The 26,279-nt window shown below is 36.4% G+C and overlaps 3 protein-coding genes across 3 annotated transcripts; all 3 read right to left on the bottom strand.

The window, feature by feature from the left end:
- Window positions 1–444: 444 nt before the first annotated feature.
- LOC120483228 (collagenase 3-like) lies at window positions 445–5,493 on the bottom strand. Its single transcript, XM_039678184.2, has 9 exons — window positions 5,253–5,493; window positions 5,028–5,176; window positions 3,764–3,892; window positions 3,471–3,632; window positions 3,275–3,398; window positions 2,500–2,630; window positions 1,176–1,335; window positions 991–1,091; window positions 445–920 (listed from the first exon to the last, which is right to left on the bottom strand). The coding sequence occupies exons 1-9, from the start codon at window positions 5,402–5,404 to the stop codon at window positions 817–819; spliced, it is 1,212 nt and encodes a 403-aa protein (XP_039534118.2). The 5' UTR covers window positions 5,405–5,493; the 3' UTR covers window positions 445–816.
- Window positions 5,494–10,061: 4,568 nt separating this feature from the next.
- On the bottom strand, window positions 10,062–14,915 carry LOC120483227 (collagenase 3). The gene is made up of 10 exons (XM_039678182.2): window positions 14,661–14,915; window positions 14,338–14,579; window positions 14,112–14,260; window positions 12,779–12,907; window positions 12,538–12,699; window positions 12,332–12,461; window positions 12,114–12,247; window positions 10,615–10,774; window positions 10,439–10,542; window positions 10,062–10,352 (listed from the first exon to the last, which is right to left on the bottom strand). Exons 1-10 carry the CDS (start codon window positions 14,763–14,765, stop codon window positions 10,252–10,254), a joined length of 1,416 nt encoding a protein of 471 aa, XP_039534116.2. The 5' UTR covers window positions 14,766–14,915; the 3' UTR covers window positions 10,062–10,251.
- Window positions 14,837–25,500, bottom strand: LOC148969359 (collagenase 3-like). The gene is made up of 4 exons (XM_089126588.1): window positions 25,226–25,500; window positions 22,409–22,555; window positions 19,454–19,602; window positions 14,837–14,955 (listed from the first exon to the last, which is right to left on the bottom strand). Exons 1-4 carry the CDS (start codon window positions 25,321–25,323, stop codon window positions 14,945–14,947), a joined length of 405 nt encoding a protein of 134 aa, XP_088982714.1. The 5' UTR covers window positions 25,324–25,500; the 3' UTR covers window positions 14,837–14,944.
- Window positions 25,501–26,279: the final 779 nt, after the last annotated feature.

The raw sequence follows: 26,279 nt of genomic DNA, 5'->3' as shown, positions 1-26,279 counted from the left end.
GCAGCATATAGGAGAAGAATGAGTCAACTTCTCTGATAATTAATTAAACATTTTGGTCATGAACATGTAAATAGTAAAACGATTGACATTGAAAAAATGACACTGAATGATCGTACTGATGATATTCATCTGTTCTCACCAACGTAGACGAACACTGACACCCTGTGGTGGAATAATGGCGTTTTTTTTACTGCCGCAGCTTTCTCGGATTGGCTTTGGATTTAAACTTCATGTTCCGATGAGTTTTGAAAATTCTGCACACACAGTAAACATCAGAATTCGTCTGTCAATAAATTTTCCAAAATATAAAACTTTATTACAGACACTCATTTTAGGTGGTGTTTGTTCAACTCATTGACGATTGACCGCAGTACACTGAAAGTAAACATAACCGGAAGTAAGTGATAAGTATGATAAGTATATAAGCTCAGCGCAAGTAGTCCATTGACGACTAATAACTTTTTATTGAGCAGAGAGAGTGTTATAAACTCCACACTATTATCTGAGTCGGAAAGTCTCTTGTGTTAATGTTAAAACTAAGTATTTCCCAGCCAAAAACAAAATAAACATGCTCACATGCTCTTCAATTGAATTGGTCACTTTAGTTTATTTGAATATAATCAATAACCTTAAACATTTTTTCTTTTAAAAGGTTAACAAGAGTAAAATAGAAGTCCAGTGACAATTTTTGACCAGCAGATGGCAGAAAAACAATGAACAATTCATTAATTTGAACTGTTTCCTATGCAAATGCATTTAAGTAAGTAGGCCTACTGTAGTTACGCTCCATTCATTTCTTGTTTCGGGGTAACTCGACTAACAGGACAGGAAGTGATCGTTCTTCAGCACACGGAGGAGGTTCCTGCTGCTGCTGCTGCCGAACTCATACACATTTGTCCCACTGAAGAGATAAATGTTATCTGGAAGAAAAGAAGTCATTGAGTCTTTGTATAGTTACAGATCTGTAGAAAGGAAGTTAGAAACGCCTACCGTCGATCAGATGGGCTGCTGTAACCTCTCCAGTCACTGCTGGAAATCCATCTGCCACTCGTTTGGGATTTCCATCCATCCTCTTCATCATCTCATTATAGCTAACAAAAAAGGGGAAATTATACATTCTGTCTTTTCGGCGCAGATTTTAAGGGCTTTTGTTTGTGATCCAGCACTTGACCCACCTATAGTAATATTTCTCAAAGAAGAGCAGTGTTTTTCCTGAGTTTTTGTCGTGGACGGCAGCACTGATTTTTGTCACAGATGGTGGCAGACCAAAGCTGCTGAGAGGCTTGGGATAGCCCGGTTCAACAATGTTGCTTTTAAAAGCCCAGACTTGTTTACCTATAAATAAATACATGCCGTAAGTTTGTTAGTGTTTTTTTTTCCTGAGGATTTTACAGAGATTTTAAATTGGAAAAAAGTGCAACACCCACTCTTGAAGAAATCCAACTTAAAGGACAACTCCGGTGCAAAATGAACCTTTGGTCTAATTACACATTGCTACCTAACGTTAGTCAACCGTTATCTGAGATTTGTTTTCATGTTTGCCGAATGTAAATAGTTTTATCTCTAAAAACAGTTTAGCCTATAACGCTAGTATAATGCTAGTATATAGGGCATAGAGTAATGACAAATAAAAATCGCTTGTTATTACCACTAACAAGCTCAAAATAGCCCCACACCAACACGACAGCATAACAACGGTCCCTACATTCAAACCGAAGCATTGCGAACTTTGTCAGTGTCCATACAGTTTAATAAGAAGATATTTTATACACAGAGTCAACTTCGCGAATACAGGAAGAAGCCATCTTTGAAAAATAGTCCCTATCAGTCGATCTACGAGCGCCGATCCAAGTGCGCTGAACTGTGGAGAATCTCATATGATCCGCTGTTTCCAGAAGAAACACAAACCGTTTACTTCCCTTCAATATGTACACGTAGCCTACTGTTCACGCTCACCTTATCTCCTTATTCACATCTCACCAGCGCACTTGGATCGGCGTTCGTAGATCGACTGGTCGAGACTATTTTCCCAAGATGGCTTCTTCCTGTATTCGCGAAGTTGACTGTGTGCATAACATATCTTCTTATTAAACTGTATGGACACTGACAAAGTTCTCAATGCTTCGGTTTGAATGTAGGGACCGTTGTTATGCTGTCGTGTTACTGTGGGGCTATTTTGAGCCTTTTTAGTGGTAATAATAAGCGATTTTTATTTGTCATTACTCTATGCCCTATATACTAGCATTACACTAGCGTTATAGGCTAAACTGTTTTTAGAGATAAAACTATTTACATTCGGCAATCATGAAAACAAATCTCAGATAACGGTTGACTAGGTAACAATGTGTAATTAGACCAAAGGTTCATTTAGCGCCGGAGTTGTCCTTTAATCGATTAAAACCATGTGATATATCGGCCATTGTCAAGGCCTTCATCAGACATGATTTTAAAGAGATTGTGAGTGTGGTTTCAGCATTCCCAGAGTGATCGAGAAAATACCTTTGAATAGGAAAAGTTTTTCTTCCACTGGATCCTCGTAAGCAGCATCTATATTAATCGGGGCGTTCGGCCACAATTTTCTGATTAGATGTTTTGTCACACTTCCGCTCTGAGAACTACGCCAGACAAAGCTGCACAGAGGCACGTGAAGTCAATCATTTAAGTATTTTATCTATATATGTGTATATGACACCCTTGGTAAACATGAGCAAAGGCGGCTGTGAAAATAAATCTGCACCAACACGGATCTGGGAATCTGAAGGATCTGGAGAGATTCTGTATGGAGGAATGAATGACCTCTGATCTCTTGTCAGGTGTTTTCAAACTCATCAGGCATATAAGATAAGACTCATGGCTGTTATAAATTGTGGTACACGTGAACTAGAGAAAAAACACATTCAATTGTTTTACTTATAATTTTGTGATTTTTTTAAATTAATAATCAAACAATGCAGATTTATTTTCACAGCCACTTTGAGATGGTCCTCACTGCGGAACATGAAATCCATGGGGAGGAGTCGGATCCAGATCCAACTCCTCCCACCTTACATACACCTAAACCTAACCAACTCCGCCCCCTGATCCCTAAACCCACCCCTAATCCCTAAACCCAACCCTAATCTTACCCATCTCCACCCCTTGGATCGTGATCCGACTCCTCCCCGTGGATCTCATGTTCTGCATTGAGGTGCTACTGGCCACTTTTGCTCCAACGGTGCCATTATAAGTGGACAGAACTGTATAAACAGGATTTATATTTGTTTTTGTGCATTACTTGTCCTTGAAGAACATTGTTTCTCCACTAAAAGTCGTAACAGCATCAAAGATCCGGCCACAAGACTTAGGAGCCGTTGGTGAGTTTGAATCAGGTTTAATGGGGGGTCTGTCTCTGTTTGGGCCTGAAGGAAATACCACATGGTAAACAAATAACTGAATATGTTTCGATCAAACATTATAGAAGATCATATTACCATAGAGCGACTGAATCCCTCTGATGTCATCAGAGGACAGAGAGAAACGACCCGGATCTCTGAAGCTGTATGTGGGATACATCAGAGCGCCAGAATCACTGGAATGAGAAAGACCCAAAGAGTGACCGAACTCATGGGCAGCCACCAAGAACAGGACATAACCTGCAGAGAAACAGATTAGAAAAATCACATTTAAACAAATCTTAGGGGTGCCAGGGTAACAATCTATAGTAATGAAGTCTGCACTTTTTCAATTACTAAAATCAAGAAATCTAAAAACTAGCAAAACTTACCCTTTGATGAGTGAAAGCTGAATAACTCATCATCATCGAAATGTGCATCTCCACCAATTCCAGATGAGGGAGCGTAAGCATGAGCCAAAGTTTTGCCTGGTCCATCAAATGCTATACCATCGCCATGATCTGAAGGAAAGAGTTTGACTTTAAATTGAATTTGTAATAAAATAAGATTTTAGACAAAAGGAACCTGGGCTTTATTTTGAAAGACAATTCATTTGCAATTAACGATTCATTTGTTTTCTAATGACTTTTAAATCTTGAATCGTTTATGATGGCCAATAATCGATCATGTTTTTTTTGTTCCATTCATTGAAACATTTTCCAGATTTCCGAAATAAAAATGAAAATACCTTAATTAAATGGAAACTTCACTATTATTTAGTCTAAGATAAAACTGTTATATTGTTAGTATCGATGGCGAGCACAAAGCATGATTTTGGTTTTATAGATGTGCATACATGGCCTTCAGGTAAATTAAAAGGTTATATTAGTTTTGATATTGTCACTTTTGTTGGAATAAACAGAACAAAATAGTTTGTCTAGTTTATGCATTATGGAAAATAAGTATAGAATTTTATAAATATATAAATTGTGCATAGAATCAAATTGAACTGTTCTGAATTTGAATTTATTCAGAAACCCAGTGAATTGAACTGCCCAAAGATTCACAGCCCTATAAAGTGCTATAAAAAAAAAAATGTTCATAATTTGTAATCACAACTTATTACAAATAATTTTGTAAAAATATTCTACAAAAATGTTAATGATTTGTAATCTTTTGTCAAATCATCGGATTAATAATGAATATTAATTTGATAAGACAATTATAGTGGTTCATATAACATATTTTTTTGTTTCTGTTGAATAAACCATCTCCTACATTTTATTAACTCAATTTTTTTATTTCAACAAACTAAAAAATCTAATGTGAACAGGTAACTTACTTCTTTTAGTTAAACCAACAATCATTTTTTACAGTGCACCAGCTGGAGTGCCCTTGATTTCCACCAGAGGGCACTCCTTCGGTCTTTGCTAGACTACTTTTCCCAGAAACCTTTGTCTGAACTCAACCTAAAGTCTAGGAGCAGATCTTTTATTCAGCCTTGTTCATATAATGTTAATTTTTAATTATATTATTATTCCAACGGTAACTTAGGATCCTCAAGTTATTCATAAAATATCACCAAGTTTAGAAGAACTCGTCAAAATGATAAGCACATAATCTAAACATCAATAAATGGATGTAGAGGAAACACACCTCCTGTTCCAAATGAGATCATGATGTCCGCTGTGCCACTGTAGATCCGGGTGAACCTCAGAGGAGTGACGTCTGCCCACAACTGCAGGGCTCTTCTGATGGAATCGTCCACCTCCGCTACTGACATGTCAGGGGTGTAGTTCTCAATCCTGAGGAAAAGGACCACAGTCGCTTTCTGCTTCTCTTTTTTTTCTGTGACACCAGGAGAACTCATATTATACACACCTGTACGTGAGCTTGTTGGTCTGCCATATTCTGCCGTCTCCAAACGTGGAGTACGCATCGACATCTGGAACTCCACAGCGGGGCTTCTTCATCACCGCCAGTGTTTCTTTATTCAGCTTTCCGGTGACCTTAAGCCTAAAAAACTTCTGCATCAGTCTCAATCCATCAGCCAATAGATCCGCCTCTCTGACTGAAAGATTGGGACGATTATATTCCAATTTGTAGAAGTTCTTCAGGTAATTCTAAAGGATACAAAAACAGAATCATTAGAAGAATTAGGCCTATGATCAAAGACAAAACAATATATTTACATACACACACAAAAAATATTGATGGTTTAACTTAAAAAAGTAAGTAACCCGGTTGCCTTAAAATTTTAAGTTGATTGAACTGGAAAAAGTGAGTTAATACAATGAAGGAGATTGATTTAATCATCAGAAACTCAAAATTATATGTTATCTGGACTAATTAAATTATTTAAGTTGATTTGACAAAAGAAAAAAATGTTGTGATTACTACACTGTAAAAAAATATTGTTGGTTTAACTTAAAAAAGTAAGTAACCTGGGTTGCCTTAAAATTTAGGGTTGATTGAACTGGAAAAAGTGAGTTAATACAAAGAAGGAGATTAATTTAATCATCAGAAACTCAAAATAATAAGTTAACTCAACAATTAATTGATTTGACAAAAGAAAATATGTTGTGATAACAAATCTTGAAAATATTTTTTACAGTGTATATATATTCCCCAAACCTTTGCAATTTCATAATCATCAACAGGCTGTAGAATCGGTCCTGCATGAATAACAAGCACCAGGCTTGCAAGAAAACCCAGCAGGCGGTGAATCCTCCTCATGTTGAGTTGCTTCTTACGATCTTGAGCTTCTCTTCTGATGGGAAGCGTCTGATGGGGGTTTATATACTCTTAAAACTGTGAGGTGTTGAGCAAAAGTCAAATCATCAGCCACACACTTCTGTGAGTAAGCCATCAAACTGACAGACTGATAATAATAACAGGATTTTCAACTTTCCTGACGCAGCGTTTTCCTCCTCGCCCAGATATTTGAATTATTTATTTTCATCATGGCTTAATTTAACGGCAACATGTATTATATGTATATGTTCCTATGTATTATAAACAAAAACAAGGGCAACGTCGTAATTATATTTGGGTACATTTATTATTTTAAAAGCTTTACTGGACTGCTATTGAACTTAAATTCGATCTCAAACATTTGGTCATGCACCCAACTGGACTTGGTCTACACACACAACATTTTGGTGAAACCTCTTCATGTTTCAGATCATTTCCTCATTACTTTTAATCTACAACTCTCTATCCAGTTACTTTCAGATGAAACCTGTGCTGACTTTCTCCATCGCATCTTTCCTCATGCTGTGTCAGCTTCTCTTCCCTCACCCTCAAAATTATCCTCTCTGGATGTGAATACCGCAAACGATGGGCTACTTTATGCCTTCTTAGGCTGGTGGTGGTAGTGTAATGGATGTTTTCTTGGCACACTTTAGGCCCCTTAGTGCCAATTGGGCATCGGTCTACCTGAACATTGTTTCTGCCCATGTCCATCCCTTCATGGCCACCATGTCCCCATCCTCTGATGGCTACTTCCAGCAATGTCACAAAGCTCCAATCATTTCAGATTGGTTTCTTGAACATGTCAATGAGTTGACTGTACTAAAATGGCCGCCACAGTCACCAGATCTCAACCCAATAGAGCATCTTTGGGATGTGGTGGAACGGGAGCTTCATCCCACAAATCTCCATCAACTGCAAGATGCTATCCTATCAATATGGGCCAACATTTCTAAAAAATGCTTTCAGCACCTTGTTGAATCAATGCCACATAGAATTAAGGCGAAAGGGGGTCAAACACAGTATTAGTATGGTGTTCCTAATAATCCTTTAGGCGAGTGTGTGTATAAATAATAGTAAATAGGGGGCAGTTGTGGCCTAATGGTTGGAGAGTTGGACTTGTAAACTGAGAGTCACGGGTTCAAGTCTAAGATTGCAATTTGCTTTATTTTAGAACAAAATAAATCAATTGGAAATCTCCAATTTTGAGAAGTAAGCTTGGCATGTGTGTGTCAATGTGCAAAGAGAGAGCTATAGCTATGCTTGGGGTGTTGTAATGGCAATCATTGTCACTCTTTATTGAATGAGTAATATTTTATAATGAAAGTGGTCCATTTGACTTGTGCAGAATATTTCAATTCTTATGAATAGACATTTTTAATGCACACACACACACACAATACATACACTCTCAGAAAAAAAGGTACAAAAGCTGTCACTGGGGCTGCACCTTTTCAAAAGGTACACTTTTGTATCCAAAGGCTGCATATTGGTACCTTAGTGGTACATATTAGCAAATAAAATGTACATTAGCTCATGAAATGGACATATTATCACCTAAAATGTACATATTAACACCTAAAATTGACATATTACCACCTAAAATTGACATATTACCACCTAAAATGTACATATTAGCACCTAAAATGGACAAAAGTTTACCTTTTGAAAAGGTACAGCCCCAGTGACAGCTTTTGTACCTTTTTCTCTGAGAACGTAGGGTACCCTTTTGAATTGGTTTTGTGTATCAGGACAGGTTTTAAAATTAGGTAACTACAAACTCAGATGAACAACAACACATGACATACGTGTCATTATTTAATTTATTAAAAAATAGGCCAAAAGAGAAAAGCCATGGGTGACAAACTACATACACCCTTATTGCTTGTATAGGAATTAAGAGGAAAAGGAGCAGTCAGGCGCAGCTAATCAAATGCATTTGATTAATTGACCATCAGCAAACGTGACCAACGTTAAAGCAAAACTTTTAGCAGTTTGCTGATCGGGAGCATTTAGGTGTGTGTTAACACAATGCCAAGGAGGAAAGACACTGTAAAAAATATTTTCAAGATTTGTTATCACAACATATTTTCTTTTGTCAAATCAACTTTGTAATAATTTGTTTAGTTGAGATAACTTATGATTTTGAGTTTCTGATGGTTAAATTAATCTCCTTCATTGTATTAACTCACTTTTTCCAGTTCAATCAACTTAAAATTTTAAGGCAACCCAGGTTACTTACTTTTTTAAGTTAAACCATCAATATTTTTTATAGTATAGTAATCACAACACTTTTTCTTTTGTCAAATCAACTTAAATAATTTATTTAGTTCAGATAACATATAATTTTGAGTTTCTGATGGTTAAATTAATCTCCTTCATTGTATTAACTCACTTTTCCCAGTTTAATCAACTTAAAATTTTAAGGCAAACAGGTTACTTACTTTTTTAAGTTAAACCATCAACATTTTTTTTACAGTGCATCAGTAAAGATCTAAGAGAAGCAATAGTTGCTGCCATCAATCTGGTAAGAGTTATACGGCCATTTCCAAACAATTTCAAGTAAAAGTCCAAGTAAGGAAGATTATTCACAAGACAGTTGAAGTGGTCGTCCCTGCAAATTCACCCCAAGGTCAGACTGTCCAAGAGTACACCTCAGACTCACTCAGACAGTCAACATGTGAAATGTTCAAATTCATGGCAGTACAATTAGAAAAAGACAGGACAGGTATAGCATGTTTTGAAGGGATGCCAAGGAAAAGCTTCTTCTCTCTTAAAGGATATGGCAGCACGGCTTAGGTTTGCAAAGTTGCATCTGAACAAAGCTGGAACGGTGTCCTTTGGACAGACGAGACCAAAGTGGAGATGTTTGGCCATTGCGCACAGTGCCAAGTTAGGCGAAAACTAAACAGAACAAACACCTCATACCAACTGTTCATCATGCTAATGGAGGGATGATGATTTTGGGCTTGGGCTTTGGAGGCACAGGACTTCTGTCCGACAGCTAAAGCCTGGCCAAGATCATGCGACAGGACAATGATCCCAAGAATCAAAGTGTTGCAGTGGCCAAGTCAAAGCCCAGACCTACTAAACATTAAAATTACTAAACATTAAAATTCTGTCATCATCATTTACTCACCCTCAAGTTGCTCCAAACCTGTATGATTGTCTTTCATCTACTGAACACACACACACTATATTCTGAAGAATGTTGGTGAGCAAACAGATGATGGACCCCATTGACTTTCATGATATGGAGGGGAAAGTCAATGGGGTCCATTACCAACATTCTTCAGAATATGTTCTTTTGTGTTCTCAAAACTCACACAGTTTTGGAACAACTTGAGGGTGAGTAAATGATGACAGGATTTTCATTTTTGGGTGAACTAACCCTTGAAGAGAGCTGTGGATAAACAAATGCCCCCAAACCTCAATAAACTGAAGAATAGCGGGCCAAAAGTCGACCCGAGAGACTGAGACGGTCACACGGAAACGATTTGGTGTTGCTGCTAACAGTGGCTCAACAGTCAATTGAATCATAGGGTGTACTTTAGTTTGTCATTTCCATTTTGGCCTAGTTTATGTTAAATAATTAACGACCTGGTGTAATGTGTCATGTGTTGTTGTTCATCTGAGGGAGTATTTAACTAATTTTAAGACCTGCTAACAACCAGATGATTTTTTATCATGTTGTCCTAAAAGAAAGGGTGTCCTGACTGTATATATAATAAAATAATATATGTTTTATATTTGATGTCATGTCTACTACGTAAGATGATCACAAATCAATTTTTTTTAAACTTTTTTTTTTTTTTACATTTTCACACCGTAGATGATTTTTATTTCAGTCTCTCAGTCTCCCATACTTTACACTCCCACATTTGGTGTCAGGCAGGATTAATAAACAGGCAAATATTAATAAATAAAACGAGATTTGAATTGTTTATCAAACTGCTCATATCTTTATTTTGAAACTGCAAAACACAAGATTAACTTAACACTTTTTTAAACCATATCAGACACAAATAACATCAACATATTTTTCCAGTAAAATAAGTTAAAAATGAATAATTTACTATTATTTTCTTTAAAATACTGATGGATCGGATTTCCCTTCAACATTAACGGATTAACATGGCAGGAAATAGTTGTTGTTCAGAACACGGAAGAGCTTGTTGTTGTAGGAGCCAAACTCCAACATCTTTGATCCGCTGAAGAGATAGTTGAAGCCTAAAGACGAGCATGAAAGACCGCGTCAGATGGGATTTTATTGTGGATTTTCTCTCGTTACATACAGTATATTGTAAAACCCTTACCTTTGTTTTGGAAGGCTGCGGTCACCATCCCTGTCATTCCAGGGAAAACAACTTCCAACGGTTTGGGATAACCTTTCTCCATTCTGCGTGTTTGCTCATCATAACTGCACAAAATAAATTCTCGTTACTGGAAGATTCTTGAAAAAGACCAAACTCGATCAGACTGATTTACTGACCTGTAAACCTGTCTGCCAACGAAAAACAGGATTTTGTAGCTGGTCTCGTCGTAGAGGACTGCGTCGATTTTCTTCACTTTTTTGGGCAAATTGAACATGCTGAGACTCTTGGGATATCCCTGTACAATATCATAGCCATAGAGAGCCCAGACCTTCTCACCTGAGGAGTGGCAACATTTGCAAATTATATTTCATTTCTCATATGACATCTTCATTCTAAAAAAAATTAAGGTTCTTCATTGGCATCTACAGCTCCACAAACGCTCAAGAAACCTTTCCAATAGACTAAAGGTTCTTTAGTAGTCCCCTTATATGGGCAACCTAACTTTACTTCACTATATTACTATTAAATCCTAATCTATTCATGACAAACTATATATCGTTGGAAAAGTCTAAGACTTCTAAATAGATATTTCAGGTCTGTTTTTTTCTTAAAAATTATGAATGAACAGTTATATATGAATTTATGACAAGAGTGCACCTCAAAAAAAATCGACATCATTACAGGAGTTTCTGACCTTTGTCACAAAAAGTCAACGCATACACTTTTAATAATTGAAACTTTGGTTTTTAGTGTTAAAAATTTCATAATAAAACATAATTAGTATTTGTCAATAAAAAAAAGATAAAATTATATTTAAAAAGTAAGGTAAGAAGTTCTCTAAAAAGTATAATATATTATATATATATATATAATTTTTTTATTATTATTATATCACATATTTTAGTAGTTATCATAAATTAGGTATCATTTGAAAGCTTACTAACTCAGAATTCATCCTATGAAAACGTTGCGTTACCATAGAAACTGTATTTTTTTATTAGGCCCCTCCCCTTTTGGGCATCATCTTTCATAATTTATTATGAAAACCTTTTCTAATCTTGACAAAACACATTGTCAGAAAGGTCTGAGTCTCAAGGTTCCATATTTAGTGACAAAAGTGATATTTGGATAGGAATTTATTCATTTGTTAAGGCAAAATGCATAGAATTAAATTCAATGGAATTCAATGGCACCCGGTGGCTATTTTTTGGTACTACGCCAAAACAAAATCTCATGGGAACTTCAATTTTTGTGATATCAACTTCAAATTTGGAACACAACTTGGTTAGATATATAGCTTTCATTTTATAGTAAATCATATTTTGTAAAATATTTATTTCATATTAAAAATTAGTATTAGATTTACTGTAAATTACAACTTCTATAACTTTTTCATACTTTAATTTTTTGAAGTGCTTTCACTTTAGTAATAATCTGCTACCAAACTTAGGTCTATATTCCAAAGCATTCTTAAATTTACAACCATTTAAGCTTGTATAGTGCATTTTAATTTCAATTATCAAAAAGGGGGGTGACAGGTAAAGGGTTAAATCATTAAAATGTTTTTTTTCAGTGAAAAGTTCATTGGGGAATCCAAAATTATTCTTCAATGGCATGGCTGTGAAAACCTCTATTTTTAAGAGTGTTTCGTTTTTTAATATTCATTTGGTTTTACCTCTGATAAGGAAGACTTTGTCCTGCAATGGACTCTCGAACGCTGCGTCGATATCCTCAGGAATCTCAGGCCAGAAGCTTTTAATGAGATGTTGTTCAGGGGTCGTGCTCTGGGAATAGCTGCGCCAGAAGAAGCTGTGAATAAAGCCAGAGAATACAGTCAGATCCTGCTCGACATTATTACTATCATGAGCTCAGAAAGAAAGCATCTCGGTTTACCTGCCCTTGAAGAAGATAATCTCGCCACGTAACATGGTGACGGCGTCCAGGACCAGATTGGGGTCGCATAAGTTTGGGGTAACTCCTGGTGTGGGTTTTGGACCACCAGTGTTGACATCAGTGTTTGGGCCTGTGCAATAAAAACGCTCAAGTCATTAGATACGTCACTTCGTCACCAGTATACGTTTGTATTTGTAATATCTTACCATAAAGAGACTGGATTCCACTGACATCGTCTTGAGAGAGCGCGTAGGTATCGACGTCTCTGTAAACGTAGGTGGGATACATCAGCGCACCCGGATCCTGGGAATGTTCAAGCCCTAGAGAGTGTCCGAACTCATGGGCGGCAACCAGGAACAGATTGTAGCCTGAGGGATAAGTGGGAATGTGAATACAGTTGGTGCACTGGTAAAAAAAATATGGAGACTTTTCCAAACGAAGCCTAACCTTGGGGAGATCTGTAAAAGAACGCCTCGTCATCGTCAAAATGGGCATCACCACCGATGCCCTCGAATGGAGGGAAGGCGTGAGCCAGAAAACCATTTGGTCCATCAAAGGGGTAACCATCCCGATGATCTGGAAAGAAGAGGAGGTTTGTTTAAAACCCAAGCTTAGAAATTGATGTAGAAATTAAAAACATATTATATACAACATTCATGTACTGTACATCCTCATTTAGTCCATTATTTCCCAAAGAAAAAAATCCCACTTTTTCTCAAATCGCCCTAATCTTTGTCCTTTGTTACTATTAAAATGAAACAAAGTCTCAATTTTCAAATTACGTCCATTTTCTTTATAAATTCAAAAACATGAATAGCGTTTTGTCGCTGTGGCGTGAGATCGCTCTGGAGAAGCAGCAGCGCTGATCTCTCTTCCGGCTTAATAATACCAGTCACAGCGCCAAATAAACATGAATGAGCATCTGAAAGTGTGTTAAAGATAGAGGACAACTTATCCAAATCCGGATCATGTCACATTGATTCGCTCAATCAGCGTTTCAACCGTGGAAAGACGTCAGTTAAACAGCTTGTAATCAATGTCATCATTATATTTACCTCAGAAAACCCATAAACTCGTTAGTCAGCTAGAAAAAATAACTCTAGAGAGGAGCATTTTGCTAAATATGCATTATAATCTTAATGTTCTTCAATATTTAATACATATTTGAATAAATCTGGCCACCATTTAAATGTTTATATTTCATATAATCTTCTTATTATAAAAATAAATAAAAGAGTAATTTAAGTGTTTGTATAGCTACAAAACAGTTCATTATTACCTTCATATTAGGCTAATGAAGTCTATAGGCTACAACTAGACTCCCATAGTTTACAGCATTAGTTAAGAGATTTGATTCCCTTGTGAAAATTTGCCATTTATTGGAACTGATATCCAAAATAATCAATATTGAATCGAATCGGAATCGAAATTGAATCGAATTGTGAAATTTGTGTCAATAGCCAGCCCTGATCGGTGCCGTGACCCGGATGGGAAAAGGAGGGCAGCTAGTAGTTGCTGTGCATGTAAACCTCACTCTGATCTCAATAGGCACTCTGACAACAGACGCTGTTTTTTAGCCTCCTTGTTAGAGCACTCGACTCTCACGCCGGAGACCCGGGTTCGAGGCCCGCTCGGAGCGGGTCGAGTAGGACCCGGGTGGAGGGGTTACACTATTATCTTGCTAATGTTAAATGAACTGCATTTATAGTGCTTTCACAGACCCAATGGCCACCAAAGCGCTTTACATTTTGCCTCACATTCATTCATTTAAAAAACTGACCTCCAACAACAAATGAGATCATGATGTCCGCTGTGCCACTGTAGATCCGGGTGAACCTCAGAGGAGTGACGTCTGCCCACAACTGCAGGGCTCTTTTGATGGAATCGTCCACCTCCGCTTCTGACATGTCAGGGGTGTAGTTCTCAATCCTGAGGGGAAAAAAGACTAAATGCTGCAAGTCCTTCTTAAACGGCCTGTCTTAAACAAGTCTGTTAGCAGGTCTTACCTGTAGGTCAGATCATGTTTCTTCCACTTGTAGTCCCCTGCAAACGTGGAGTACGCCGCAACATCGGGAACCCCGCAGCGAGGCTTCTTCATCACTTTTATCGTCTCTTCATCCAGCGTCCCGGTTATCGCGAGTCCAAAAAACTGCTGCATCTCTTTCAACCTCAGACTCAAGGCATTGGAGCGTCTTTCAGTGCCGGAAGAGCTCTGCTTCGGCAGGCCATACAATCTAGTCAGGTAATTCTGGAAAAAAAGAACGAATAAAAGTTAGTTTACACATAGAGAAGCTAAACTAGTTAACAGTACTTTTAGTGTGCAGCTTACCTCGGCAATCCTCACTCGGTCTTCATCAGCAGATGGGGCTATTGGGTTGGTGTAACCAGACGCCACCAACGCCACCAGAACGCACAGCTTGTAGAAGCTCTTCATGTTGCCTCTTCTTCAAGAAACTGATGCCGTCTGTGTTTTTCTCCCCTCTTAAATACCCCACAGAAGCACTGATTGTGCAACGTGAGATTGAGTCACATGTCGTCGCACCTTCCAGCACAGGAAAGGAAATCAGGGAATGACATACCCCCAAACACAGGCCTTTCTGTAACACATCCTCCTTAACACAAGACTGGAGGAAATATTGCAATGGCTTTCATTAAATCTCCTTGTGTCATTTATATGAAAAACATTTATACTAAGAGTAGTCAACTCAATATATTACTGCATTAAGCAGCTGATAATAATAATAATAATAATGTATAATATGTGAGCCGATAATAATAATAATCACATTTTCTCGTATTTATGTTCAAAATATATATATATAAATATGCTAGATAAATATTGTTTTGTCTTTTAAAATTATCTTTTTATTAATGGCATCAATAATCATTGTGCCATTTTATTTGTGATTTATATGTTTTACATGGAAAAATATATATATATATATATACATTATTTTTCATTTTTATGCAAATTTACGTAATATTAATATACAAGGTTATTAGAAGAACAATATTTTTAATGTATACAGATTTTTTGTATCGGTTTAAAGAAATGAATGCTGTTTATTAAACGGCTGATAATAATAATAATGTATAATATGTGAGCCGATAATAATAATAATCACATTTTCTTGTATTTATGTTCAAAAAAATATATAAAAATGCTAGATAAATATCTTTTTGTCAGAAACACTGTATAACTTTTATTAATGGCATCAATAATCATTGTGCCATTCTATTTGTGATTTATATGTTTTACATGGAAATATATATGTATATATATATATATATATATATAAATTATTTTTCATTTCATACTCCATGGAAGCAAATTTATGTAATATTAATATACAAGGTTATTAGAAGAACAATATTTTGAATGTATACAGATTTTTTGTATCCATTTAAAGAAATTTCTGCTGTTTATTAAACGTTTTGAGTAACAATCCACACCCCTCCCTGGATATTGTAATTTAATAAAACTTACATAGAAACTAAAAAAAAAAAAAAAAAAAGACTGTAAAATGTATTTTCACATGATTGTGCAATGAATTGAAGAGTCTTACAAAAACGTCCCATAACTCTTGCATGGTAACTGCAATAACCGTGGTAAGAACATAAAACTACGTGTGGCTCCTCATTCTCATGGTTAGATCAAAGTATTCATGCTTTCTATAAAATAAAGGGTTAGAAACTTTTCTTGCACACATTGATTCTCACTAATTTACCACAATAGGTCCATTATTTTTTAGGCGTTTAAATTTTTTTCTCATGCATCATCTTGAATAGGGGAAGCCCACATGCGCTCAAAACATCCTCTTTCTCCTTTAGTGTTGTAATGAGATGTGCGACGTGAGCAAATGGGTTATTATGACAGCAAGTGTTAGTCATTTGTGAAGTGGGCCAGATTAGACTGGTTTGAAACTATTTCATGATGTTTCTACCTATTAAGGCAACACTAAATGTATTGTGGGCTTATTTTATATAAAGGTTATCATTGGTGATTTGAGTACCTTCTTCAGTTCATTATGGTGAAATATCATCCTTAAAAATAAATGGTACATTTTACGAAGTAATGCTTTAAAATAGAGTCCAATAGAACAAAAACAAGTTCTAAACTTCCTAATGCAGTTTTTTGTTCATCAATCTAATTTATTATTTTAGGTTAATTTTAGTACATTAGCATTTTTTGATCATTGTCAGTTTAGTAGGTACTGTACTCTCTTTGCAGACTCATCATGTCCTAAAAATAAGCTAAATTAATTAACTACATTTATGTTGAAGAACATATGAGCTCATATACAAATTAAAGAACAACATGTACAGCATGCTCTAACTAAAGAAACACAACACTGTACATGTACAGTATATTTTGGGGAAGTTGGATTCAGACACGCGAAAACCTACATTAGTCAAATGTGGACACGCACGCTTTCATCATCACTCAAACCACACCGTTGTGTGGTTCACATACGGCTGAGGCAATTTATTTCAAAAGCATTTAAACAAATAGTTCACACAAAAATGTAAATTATCCAATAATAATTTAAGGTATGACTTTCTTCTTTCAGCCAATCACAATCGGAGTTATATTGAATAATATCTCGGGTCTTCCCAGATTAGTAATGGCATTAAATAGTGCCCAAGCTCCAAAAAAACGCATCCATCCATCATAAAAGTAATCCATATGACTAGGGGCGTCACTAGGATTTTAATTTTAGGGGGACTAAGCCCCCAATGAGCGTGCCTAGCGTGCATTTGACTCCAGTGGGTTAATAAATGTTAATAAAAGTGAAGAAGGGTTTTTGTAACTATAATCACTGGCTTTCAGCAATGACCGTGATTTGGTTATAGCTTATAACGGTTTAAATATGATATTTTTCTTCTTTTTTTTTTTTACAAAAAACCATCACTTCATGTGGATTACTTTCATGATAGATGGATGCGAGCTTCAAAATCCCGGGACACTATTCAGTTAATGAAAACCTAACCAGACAAGGTCAAGAGAAGGTTGACGCAAGTAAATATTTCACCATCAATATTGATTTTGCCTCACTTTTAAAAAAAAAATATTCTCATTGTTTTTCTATGAAAAAAGGCTCTATATAATATGGCTTATAATATTTGCAGATTTGGGTCACAGAATATTCTTTATAGAAAGTTTTACTCTCATGGTGTATTTTTTGTTATAATAATTAAGCAATAAAGAGAAACATATATACAATTCTTTTTCATTACCATCACACTTCGCTTCAGTATCAAACATGCATTTGAAAAAATATTGCAAAACAATTTCTATTTTTATAATTTTGCAGTTAAAATAATGCAAAATTCTTATAACAAGATACATTTTATTTCATAAAGAAAAGATAGTAGCCAGAGTTATTATTTGCTGATTTGAGTCACTGTGGATTTTTCTTATATCGAATTTATAGAGATACAAACTCAGAATTACGTCTGAATTGTGAAATATAAACCATTATATATATATATATATATATATAAATATATATATATATTTTTTTTTTACTACTCGGGGTCCATTTTCACAACAACAATGTACTAACAATGGGAACGTTTTTTACCTTTGTGTTTTTTGGCGTACAGACGACACCGTTGTCAAAACGATCCCTGTTCACATGGATCCGCAAAATATCCATGTAAAACGCATGTGCACCTGCACGAAGAATAAATGAACAAAAGATCGATTCTTTTGGATGAATCAAAATCCCATCAAATGTATCTTTGGAAATTTGATTCATTTCCTCAGTTTGAGTACATTGAAACTGAGGAAATCGGTCTCGTTGGACACTTTTAAAATAGTTTTAAATGATTTGGAGAATGAAACATCGGGCTGTAGATGTTTTAGCTAGTTGTGTATTTGATATTGAAATTTTATTAGAGTTGCTTGTTTGTGTATATTGTTGGATGTTATTTGTTACACTCAAACGTGCTGTTTCTGTCAGGACACTCTTGTAAAAGAGATTTTTAATCTCAATGTACTTCTTTCCTGGTAAAATAAAGGTTATAATAATTCTAGAGAATGGAATTTGTTCAGACGGTTCATGAAACTTTAATAAATTAGTTTTGATTTGACTTTATCATAAATTTTCAGGGTTTTTTTTTTCATTCACTTTTCATTACAGTCATTGTTTTTGGACAATATATACATTTTATTTTTCATTTTATATAATTATAAATAATAGAAGAAAATTGAATATTTTTTTAGGCTTATATAGTGCACTTTTTCAGAACAGTACAGTCTCTAATTTAAACGACCGTCTATACTACATCTTAACTTAACCGTTTCCCAACACTGAAAATAGAGATGTTCTTGTTCTTGCATTTCTTTTTGAATATCTCAAGTGTGACAGAATATTCCCAGACAAACCATACCATACCATACATTTCCTGTATATCTTTGACGTCCAGGAAAGACAGCTGCAAAACAGAGTGCAGGCCAAAATTATAGGCCGGGAACATGACGGCTCCAGGATCGGATGAATGTGGAAGGCCGAGAGCATGTCCAAACTCACGCACCGCCACAGCCAGGAGATTACAGCCTTCAGGACATGCGCAGGTTTCATGTAAACACAGAAAACATTTTAAAAGGTTAGTTCACTCAAAAATGAAAATTCTGTCAGTATTTACTCGCCCTCATGTTGTTCAAACCCCGTAAGACCTTCGTTCATCTTCGCAACACAAATTAAGATATTTAAGATATTAAGATCGCTCCTGCATACTAGTCCATAGGCTTCTTGAGGGAATGACTCGAAAAGTCATTAAAGACATCGTTAAAATAGTCCAAGTGACTACAGGGGCTCAATCTTAACTTTATCAAACGACGAGAACATTTTTTGTGCGCAAAAAACAACAAAAACCAAATTTGACCCATAATTTGGTTCACCCCAAATTTGGGTCAAAAATGAACAAACCTAAATGTTGGGTTAAAATATAATTTAAAAAATGTACAATTGAAAGTTGAAGTTGGGTTAAAAATGTATTTTTAACCCAACATTTGGGTTTGTCCATATTTGACCCAAATTTGGGTTCAAACAACCCTGCATTGTTCAGAGTATTACTCAGCTCCATAACAACTGAAGTTCAGCTTTTCTCCCCGACCTTTGTTATTGAAGGAAATGACGATGTCAGCATCACTCCTTTTCTTGTGTGGGAATCTCAAGGGCACGGCTCGAGCCCAAAGTTTCCATGCCAGTCTGAAGGCCGTCCTGACCTGGGCCGCTGTAATCCTGGAGCTGTACTTGGAGATTCTGAGCATAGACAATATGAGCCATCACTGCTGCGTGTACTGAACCTCACCTGTATGTCAGGGTCCTGTTTGTCCATCGCATCATGTTTCTGAACTGCTCAGCATCAGATAGACCACAGCAGTCTGTGGATCCACATCTCCACTCTCCTCCAAGCCAAAGAAGTGTTGCATCTCCCTCAGTTTGACCTGGAACGGGTCAGGCCCGGCTGCACGCCTCCGTCGGCCACTTACAGGTTTATAGTTGTAGAATTTACGCAGATAAACCTGTTTCATCCAAACCCGTTTAACGATTTCAGACGATGAATAAGGGTCTTATCAAGCGAAACGATCGCTCATTTAAAAAATAAATAACAAAGTTTACGTTTTATGACTCTCCTGTTCGAACTCATTCATCAAAATGAACAAATCTTTTCCAGAGTCGATCAATGAACCAAATGACACGAAAAAAGATTCTTTCATTTTCATTCTGAGAAACGAGTTTGAACAGGAGAGTCACGAACAGAACAGAGCAAGACGAGCATTTGAGCTTATAAAACTTGATTAGTTCACTTTTGAAAAAACTTTTGCTGATAATTTACTCGCCCCCGTGTCATCCAAGATGTCCATGTCTTTCTTTCCTCAGTCGAAAAGAAATTAAGGTTTTTGAAGAAAACATTGCAGGATTTTTCTCCATATAATGGACTTCAATGGGGTCCAAACGGTTCAAGGTCCAAAAGACAGTTTCAGTGCAGCTTCAAATGTCTTTAAACGACACCAGACGATGAATAAGGGTCTTATCATGCGAAACGATCGGTTATTTCAAAACTTATTCCAAAAATGTAACTTTTCTAAGGACAAATGCTAGCCTTGCTCTATTCTGTGAGGCGCGTTTGTAACGTCACGTAATACGTAATTACGTTCAAAAGGTCACGGGCGACGTAGCCGGAAGTACAGAATCAAAATCGTCCGACATCGTTGTTTTACCTTTTAATTCCTTTTTTTGTAAACGGCGTTTGAGTTAGTTTGCACGTTCAACTTGTAAACACTGACTCTGTACTTACGGCTACGTCGCCCGTGACCTTTTGAACGTAATTACGTAATACGTGACGTTACAAACGCGCCTCACAGAATAGAGCAAGGCTAGCATTTGTCCTTAGAAAAGTTACATTTTTTGGACTAAGTTTTGAAATAACCGATCGTTTCGCATGACAAGACCCTTATTCATCGTCTGGTGTCGTTTAAAGACATTTGAAGCTGCACTGAAACTGTCTTTTGGACCTTGAACCGTTTGGTCCCCATTGAAGTCCATTATATGGAGAAAATCCTGGAATGTTTTCATCAAAAACCTTAATTTCTTTTCGACTGAAGAAAGAAAGACATGGACATCTTGGATGACATGGGGGCGAGTAAATTATCAGCAAAAGTTTTTTCAAAAGTGAACTAATCCTTTAAACTTTGTTTTTTTTTTTAAATGAGGGATCGTTTCGCTTGATTGATCGTCTTGAATTGTTTAAAGCCCTTTGAACAGTTTGCAGTTTGCACTGAAATTGTCTTCTGGACCTTGAACCATTTGGTCCCCATTGAAGTCCATTACATGGAGAAAAATCCTGGAATGTTTTCATCAAAAACCTTAATTTCTTTTCCACTGAAGAAAGAAAGACATGGACATCTTGAATGACATGGGGGCGAGGAAATTATCAGCAAAAGATTTTTTAAAAGTGAACAACTTCTTTAAAGCTGAAAGGATTTAAAAACGGTTTGAATTACGTAATATCACCCACAAAGAGTCTGTTGCCCAAAGCGCTGCTACTGTAATCGTTTCAAGACTTCCACCACTGTGCAGGAAAGGACATCGCCACATATAAACACCGCTTTTACTTTATGCCAAGAAAACATTCCCTTTAACCAAACAGTATAAACTTGAAAATAATTTTAAGACAAGCACAGAAACTTTGGTAGTCTGTACTGTACTACAACATCAGTGTGTTTTGAATCATGCTCTTTCTTTACGCAATTACACACCTATAAAAAGTCGCCATCATCGACAGCTCAGTGTGTTTACGCAAATCACCACATGTGAATTTCACACAGCTGTTGTTGATGGACTCAAATAGTGGAAGTTGCCGTGATTGCACACTATGACTTCCTTTAGCGTACTGTGGTAAAGTCACGAATGAACTCTTTCTGAAACATCATATACATCTGATCTTCCTGCATTACAAAGCAAGACTTTATGGATGAAACTGATGGAAATATTCAATAAAGCTCAATCTGAAAAAATGAAGCTTTCAGCTAATTGGTTAACATTCAGCAGTTTTTTCTGTTATCATATCCGAATGAACGAATTAGCAGCAAGAGATTTAACATTTACTGTAGTTGCGTAATATGTTTTGCAATATTACTTAATTATTCAGACCCATTTTTGGTAGAATATGGGAAGTTGTGTGTGTGGAGAGATGAATCGCAACGAAATGCTCCAGAGCGGTCTTGGAAAATCTGCTGAGAAATATAATAATGAATGCATCTCTATCACAGTGAAACATGGCGGAAGAGTGTCATTGTGTTTAGCTGCTGGTATTGGTGTGTTACTTCACTGTGAAAATGCATTTAATGATTTTGACTACAGGAGAATATTGCAGAATTGCTTGCTTCCCATGCACAAATGAAAAGTTGTTATCTAGAGAAATGATCAGATGTTATTTTTCAACAAGACAATGCTCATACTCAAATTGCAAAGATAACCATGAAGTGGCTTGAGAAAAAGTCAGACTATGGTGAATATTATATATATACACGTGTATATATATAGGTGTTTTTTCCTTAATTACCTCTGCAAACTCCAGGTGGCCATGGCTGGACAGTCCTGCGGTCCGCAGCGGGGAGGCGTCCAGGACAGCCGGCTGCAGAAGAGCGAAGAGACCCAGCCAGAGATTCCCCATGTCTGCTGTGCACTCTCAGCTTTATATACGACCGTCCTGACATACAAACATTAAACAGATACCTTCATTAAATGCACGCTCAAGTCAAAACAAGCTCTGATTATATGGTATAGGAACTATGCAAAGCCAAAATGTGCATAAGATTTGGCCCTGCGGTGTTGAGGAACCTCTCAGGAACATTACAGGTGTTTTGCTTTTCACTGAAGTTAGGTAATGTGCTGCTTCATTAAATAAATGATCGTAAGCCAAAGTTGATCGTAGAGACCATTGGTGGCAATTGTTCAACGATCAACTTAAGCTTACGATGCTTTTGGGAAACCCAGACCAGAATGAGATATGAGAACATACAAGTTTATAATACCATAAATCAGCGCCATAAAAGCATCTAGTGTGTCTGTAAATAGGACAGAGGTGTAAGGTTTCCTTATACTTTAGTATATAGTATAGAAAATTCTCAGTAATGGTGTCGACTTATGAATTTACACGTGTGTCTTAAAGAATATTAAAAACACCACATAAACACATTTCACCCCAGGGGGACTTTAAGATCAAGGGTTATTTCGTCTTCCGTCCCCTTTCTTTAAAAGTGCATAGAAATGGCACTTTTTAACAAAATGGATAAAAATGGTAAGTTTACGTGCATGGACAAATATCCTTTGATCTTATTAGATACATATTTTAAAAAATTGTTATTAGATGAATAAACTTTAAAAAAAAAAAAAAAAACCCTTGTATTACAGATCTATCCGAGTCATCGTGTACTTCCTGAATTATTCCAATCAATGGTTTCTAAATGGACCTGAAAGTCTGTCTCAGACTCCCGACATGCTTGACTAATATTATGTGAATAGGCTGCATCTGGTTCCATTTAAAGGAACATTTAGGTTTAAATAAATGATATTGTTAAAACAGAATAAACGAAACACTTTTATAATTATAAAATTTGCATTTAAGTGTATTTTCGAGTGCATTGTTGCAGTGTAGGGCTTGTTTCACATTGCTTTTTTATATTCCACTGCCCATTGCATTTTAGTGTTTGTGAAGAGCACTGCCCAGAATTCGGCAGTAAAACTGTCTTAAATGCCATCGGTTATGGTGTTTTGGATGTAAACGCCATTAATCCACAGCATAATTCTGATCCTTTTGGCTTGCCATATTGTTTTTCCACTTACATTCTGTGTGAACCATCCCTAACAGAGGTGAGGCTTGTTGCCTTTGGCCTGTATATCTGATTTTGGAATAGGAAATTGGTTATTCAGATGACTAACATAATATGTCAACAAATTATCTAGTTAACACATGTCATAAAAACCTGGTAGTGCCCTAGGTCAGAGTCACAGCCAAGCCTAGATGGCATCTACTGTACTGACTCCCGGACGCCACAGATTTCCAAGTGTTGCCATTGCATGCTTGTTTGTTCATAATCATGTCGTCTCAGCTCCAACATTAGACATGTGAGCAATAGCTGTTTATCAGAAGTGCTTCCACTGACTCAGGGATTCTAGATAATAAATCAAAAATAGGCCTTTTCAGACTTCACTGATTGTCTAATCTCGGCAGATTTACTGCTAACAGCCCGTCTAAAAATCAGGCGGTCATCACTTCCTTTGCCCACAGAATCTGGCACCACCCCCTCTACATCTGCTATTATGTAATCAGTTTAATCAATAGCGTTAATGACACATACAGCTCTGTGTTGACAGTCTGTTGGTTCAGGATGTAGTCAGGGAATTTTTTTATTTACAACATGCTTTTTCCCCATCAGGGATCATTCTTCGTTCCTAAAATAAAAACCGGACCTGAGACTGCCTTTATGTGTAAATCCGTATTAAAACCCACTCAACACCACTCTCAGAAAAATAATGTACAAAAGCAGTCACTGGGGCTGTACCTTTTCAAAAGGTACACTTTTGTACCCAAAGGCTGCATATTAGTGGTACATATGAGCACCTAAAATGCACATCTTAGCTCCTGAAATGTACATATTAGCACCTGAAATGTACATATTAACACTTAAAATTGACATATTAGTACCTAAAATGTACATATTACCACCTAAAATGTACATCTTAGCTCCTGAAATGTACATATTTGCACCTGAAATGTACATATTAACACTTAAAATTTACATATTAGCACCTAAAATGTACATATTAACACCTAAAATGTACATAATAACACCTAATATGTACATAATAACACCTAAAATGTACTTATTAGCACCTAAAATGTACATATTAACACTTAATATGTATTTATTAGGACCTAAAATGTACATATTAACACCTAAAATGTACTTATTAGCACCTAAAATGTACATATTAACACCTAAAATGTACTTATTAGCACCTGAAATGTACATATTAGCACCTGAAATGTACATATTAGCACCTAAAATCGACAAAAGTTTACCTTTTGAAAAGGTACAGCCCCAGTGACAGCTTTTACCTCCTGAGAGTGTGCATATACAATGGGGGAAATGTATATTTTAACTTTTCACCACTTTTAGACTTTTTTTTTTCAGGTCACTTCAATAGTGAGTGTAATAAATAAAAAGGAATTGTGATTTAAAAATAAATGTGTGATTTAAAATTATGCCTAATAGACCAATCCTGATGATGTCAATGGGTTTTCCATTTTGATACAGCCAGAAGCCATGCAACAAAGTCAGTCTTTGCATGTAATGAACTGAAGAGGAGCTTTCACCTGACATCTCTGACGCCGTGGAGAATTCCCCCGTTTACCTCCGACTCCAGAGGCTCCAACATGCTTGTTTTCCAGGCCAGGAAATGACTCAATGACATCTCTGTCTGATATATGACTCAAAGACAGCTGCACAGGTGTACGTGTCAATAGTGTGGAGACAGGGATAGCCAATAATGGGCCAAAACAGAAACCTATAGCCCACACCCTGACTGATAGCTTTTCTCTGTAAAGACATAGGTAAAGACCTTAATTCGTCACACCTGCAGATCTGCCCTCTGCTGGTTACAACAATGATCTGCAGCCGGAGGATGGGAAAACCCATTGACATCATCAGGATTGGTCTTCAAAATATAAGCCTACCCGATAACTGGCATGACACTTTACAGCAGTATGACATGTTATTAGGCATAATTTTAAACCATAAATTTATTTTTTAATCACAATTCCTTTTTATTTATTATGCACGGCACGCTCTATTGAAGTGACCTGAACAAAAGTCTAAAAGTGGTGAAAAGTTAAACACTTCCCCCATTTGTATATGCAGATACACTCTCAGGAGGTACAAAAGCTGTCACTGGGGCTGTACCTTTTCAAAGGGAAAACTTTTGTCGATTTTAGGTGCTAATATGTACATTTCAGGTGCTAATATGTAGCCTACATTTCAGGTGATTATATATACATTTTAGGTGCTAATATGGACATTTTAGATGCTAATATGTACATTTCAGGTGCTAATATGTTCATTTCAGGTGCTAATTAGAAATGAACATATTAGCACCTGAAATGTACATATTAGCATCTAAAATGTACATGTACATTTTAGATGCTAATATGTTCATTTCAGGTGCTAATATGTACATTTTAGGTGCTAATATGTACATTTCAGGTGCTAATAGGCCTATGTACATTTTAGGTGTTAATATGCACATTTCAGATGCTAATATGCACATTTCAGATACTAATGTGTACATTTCAGGTGCTAATATGTACATTTCAGGTGATAATATGTACATTTCAGGTCCTAAATATGTTCATTTTAGGTGCTAATATGTAC

The sequence above is a fragment of the Pimephales promelas genome, chromosome 23 (genome assembly GCF_988280905.1).
Source record: "Pimephales promelas chromosome 23, fPimPro1.hap1.1, whole genome shotgun sequence".
NCBI lineage: Eukaryota > Metazoa > Chordata > Actinopteri > Cypriniformes > Leuciscidae > Pimephales > Pimephales promelas.
The sequence above is the reverse complement of the archived record's forward strand: the minus strand, read 5'-3'. Positions and strand labels throughout refer to the sequence as shown.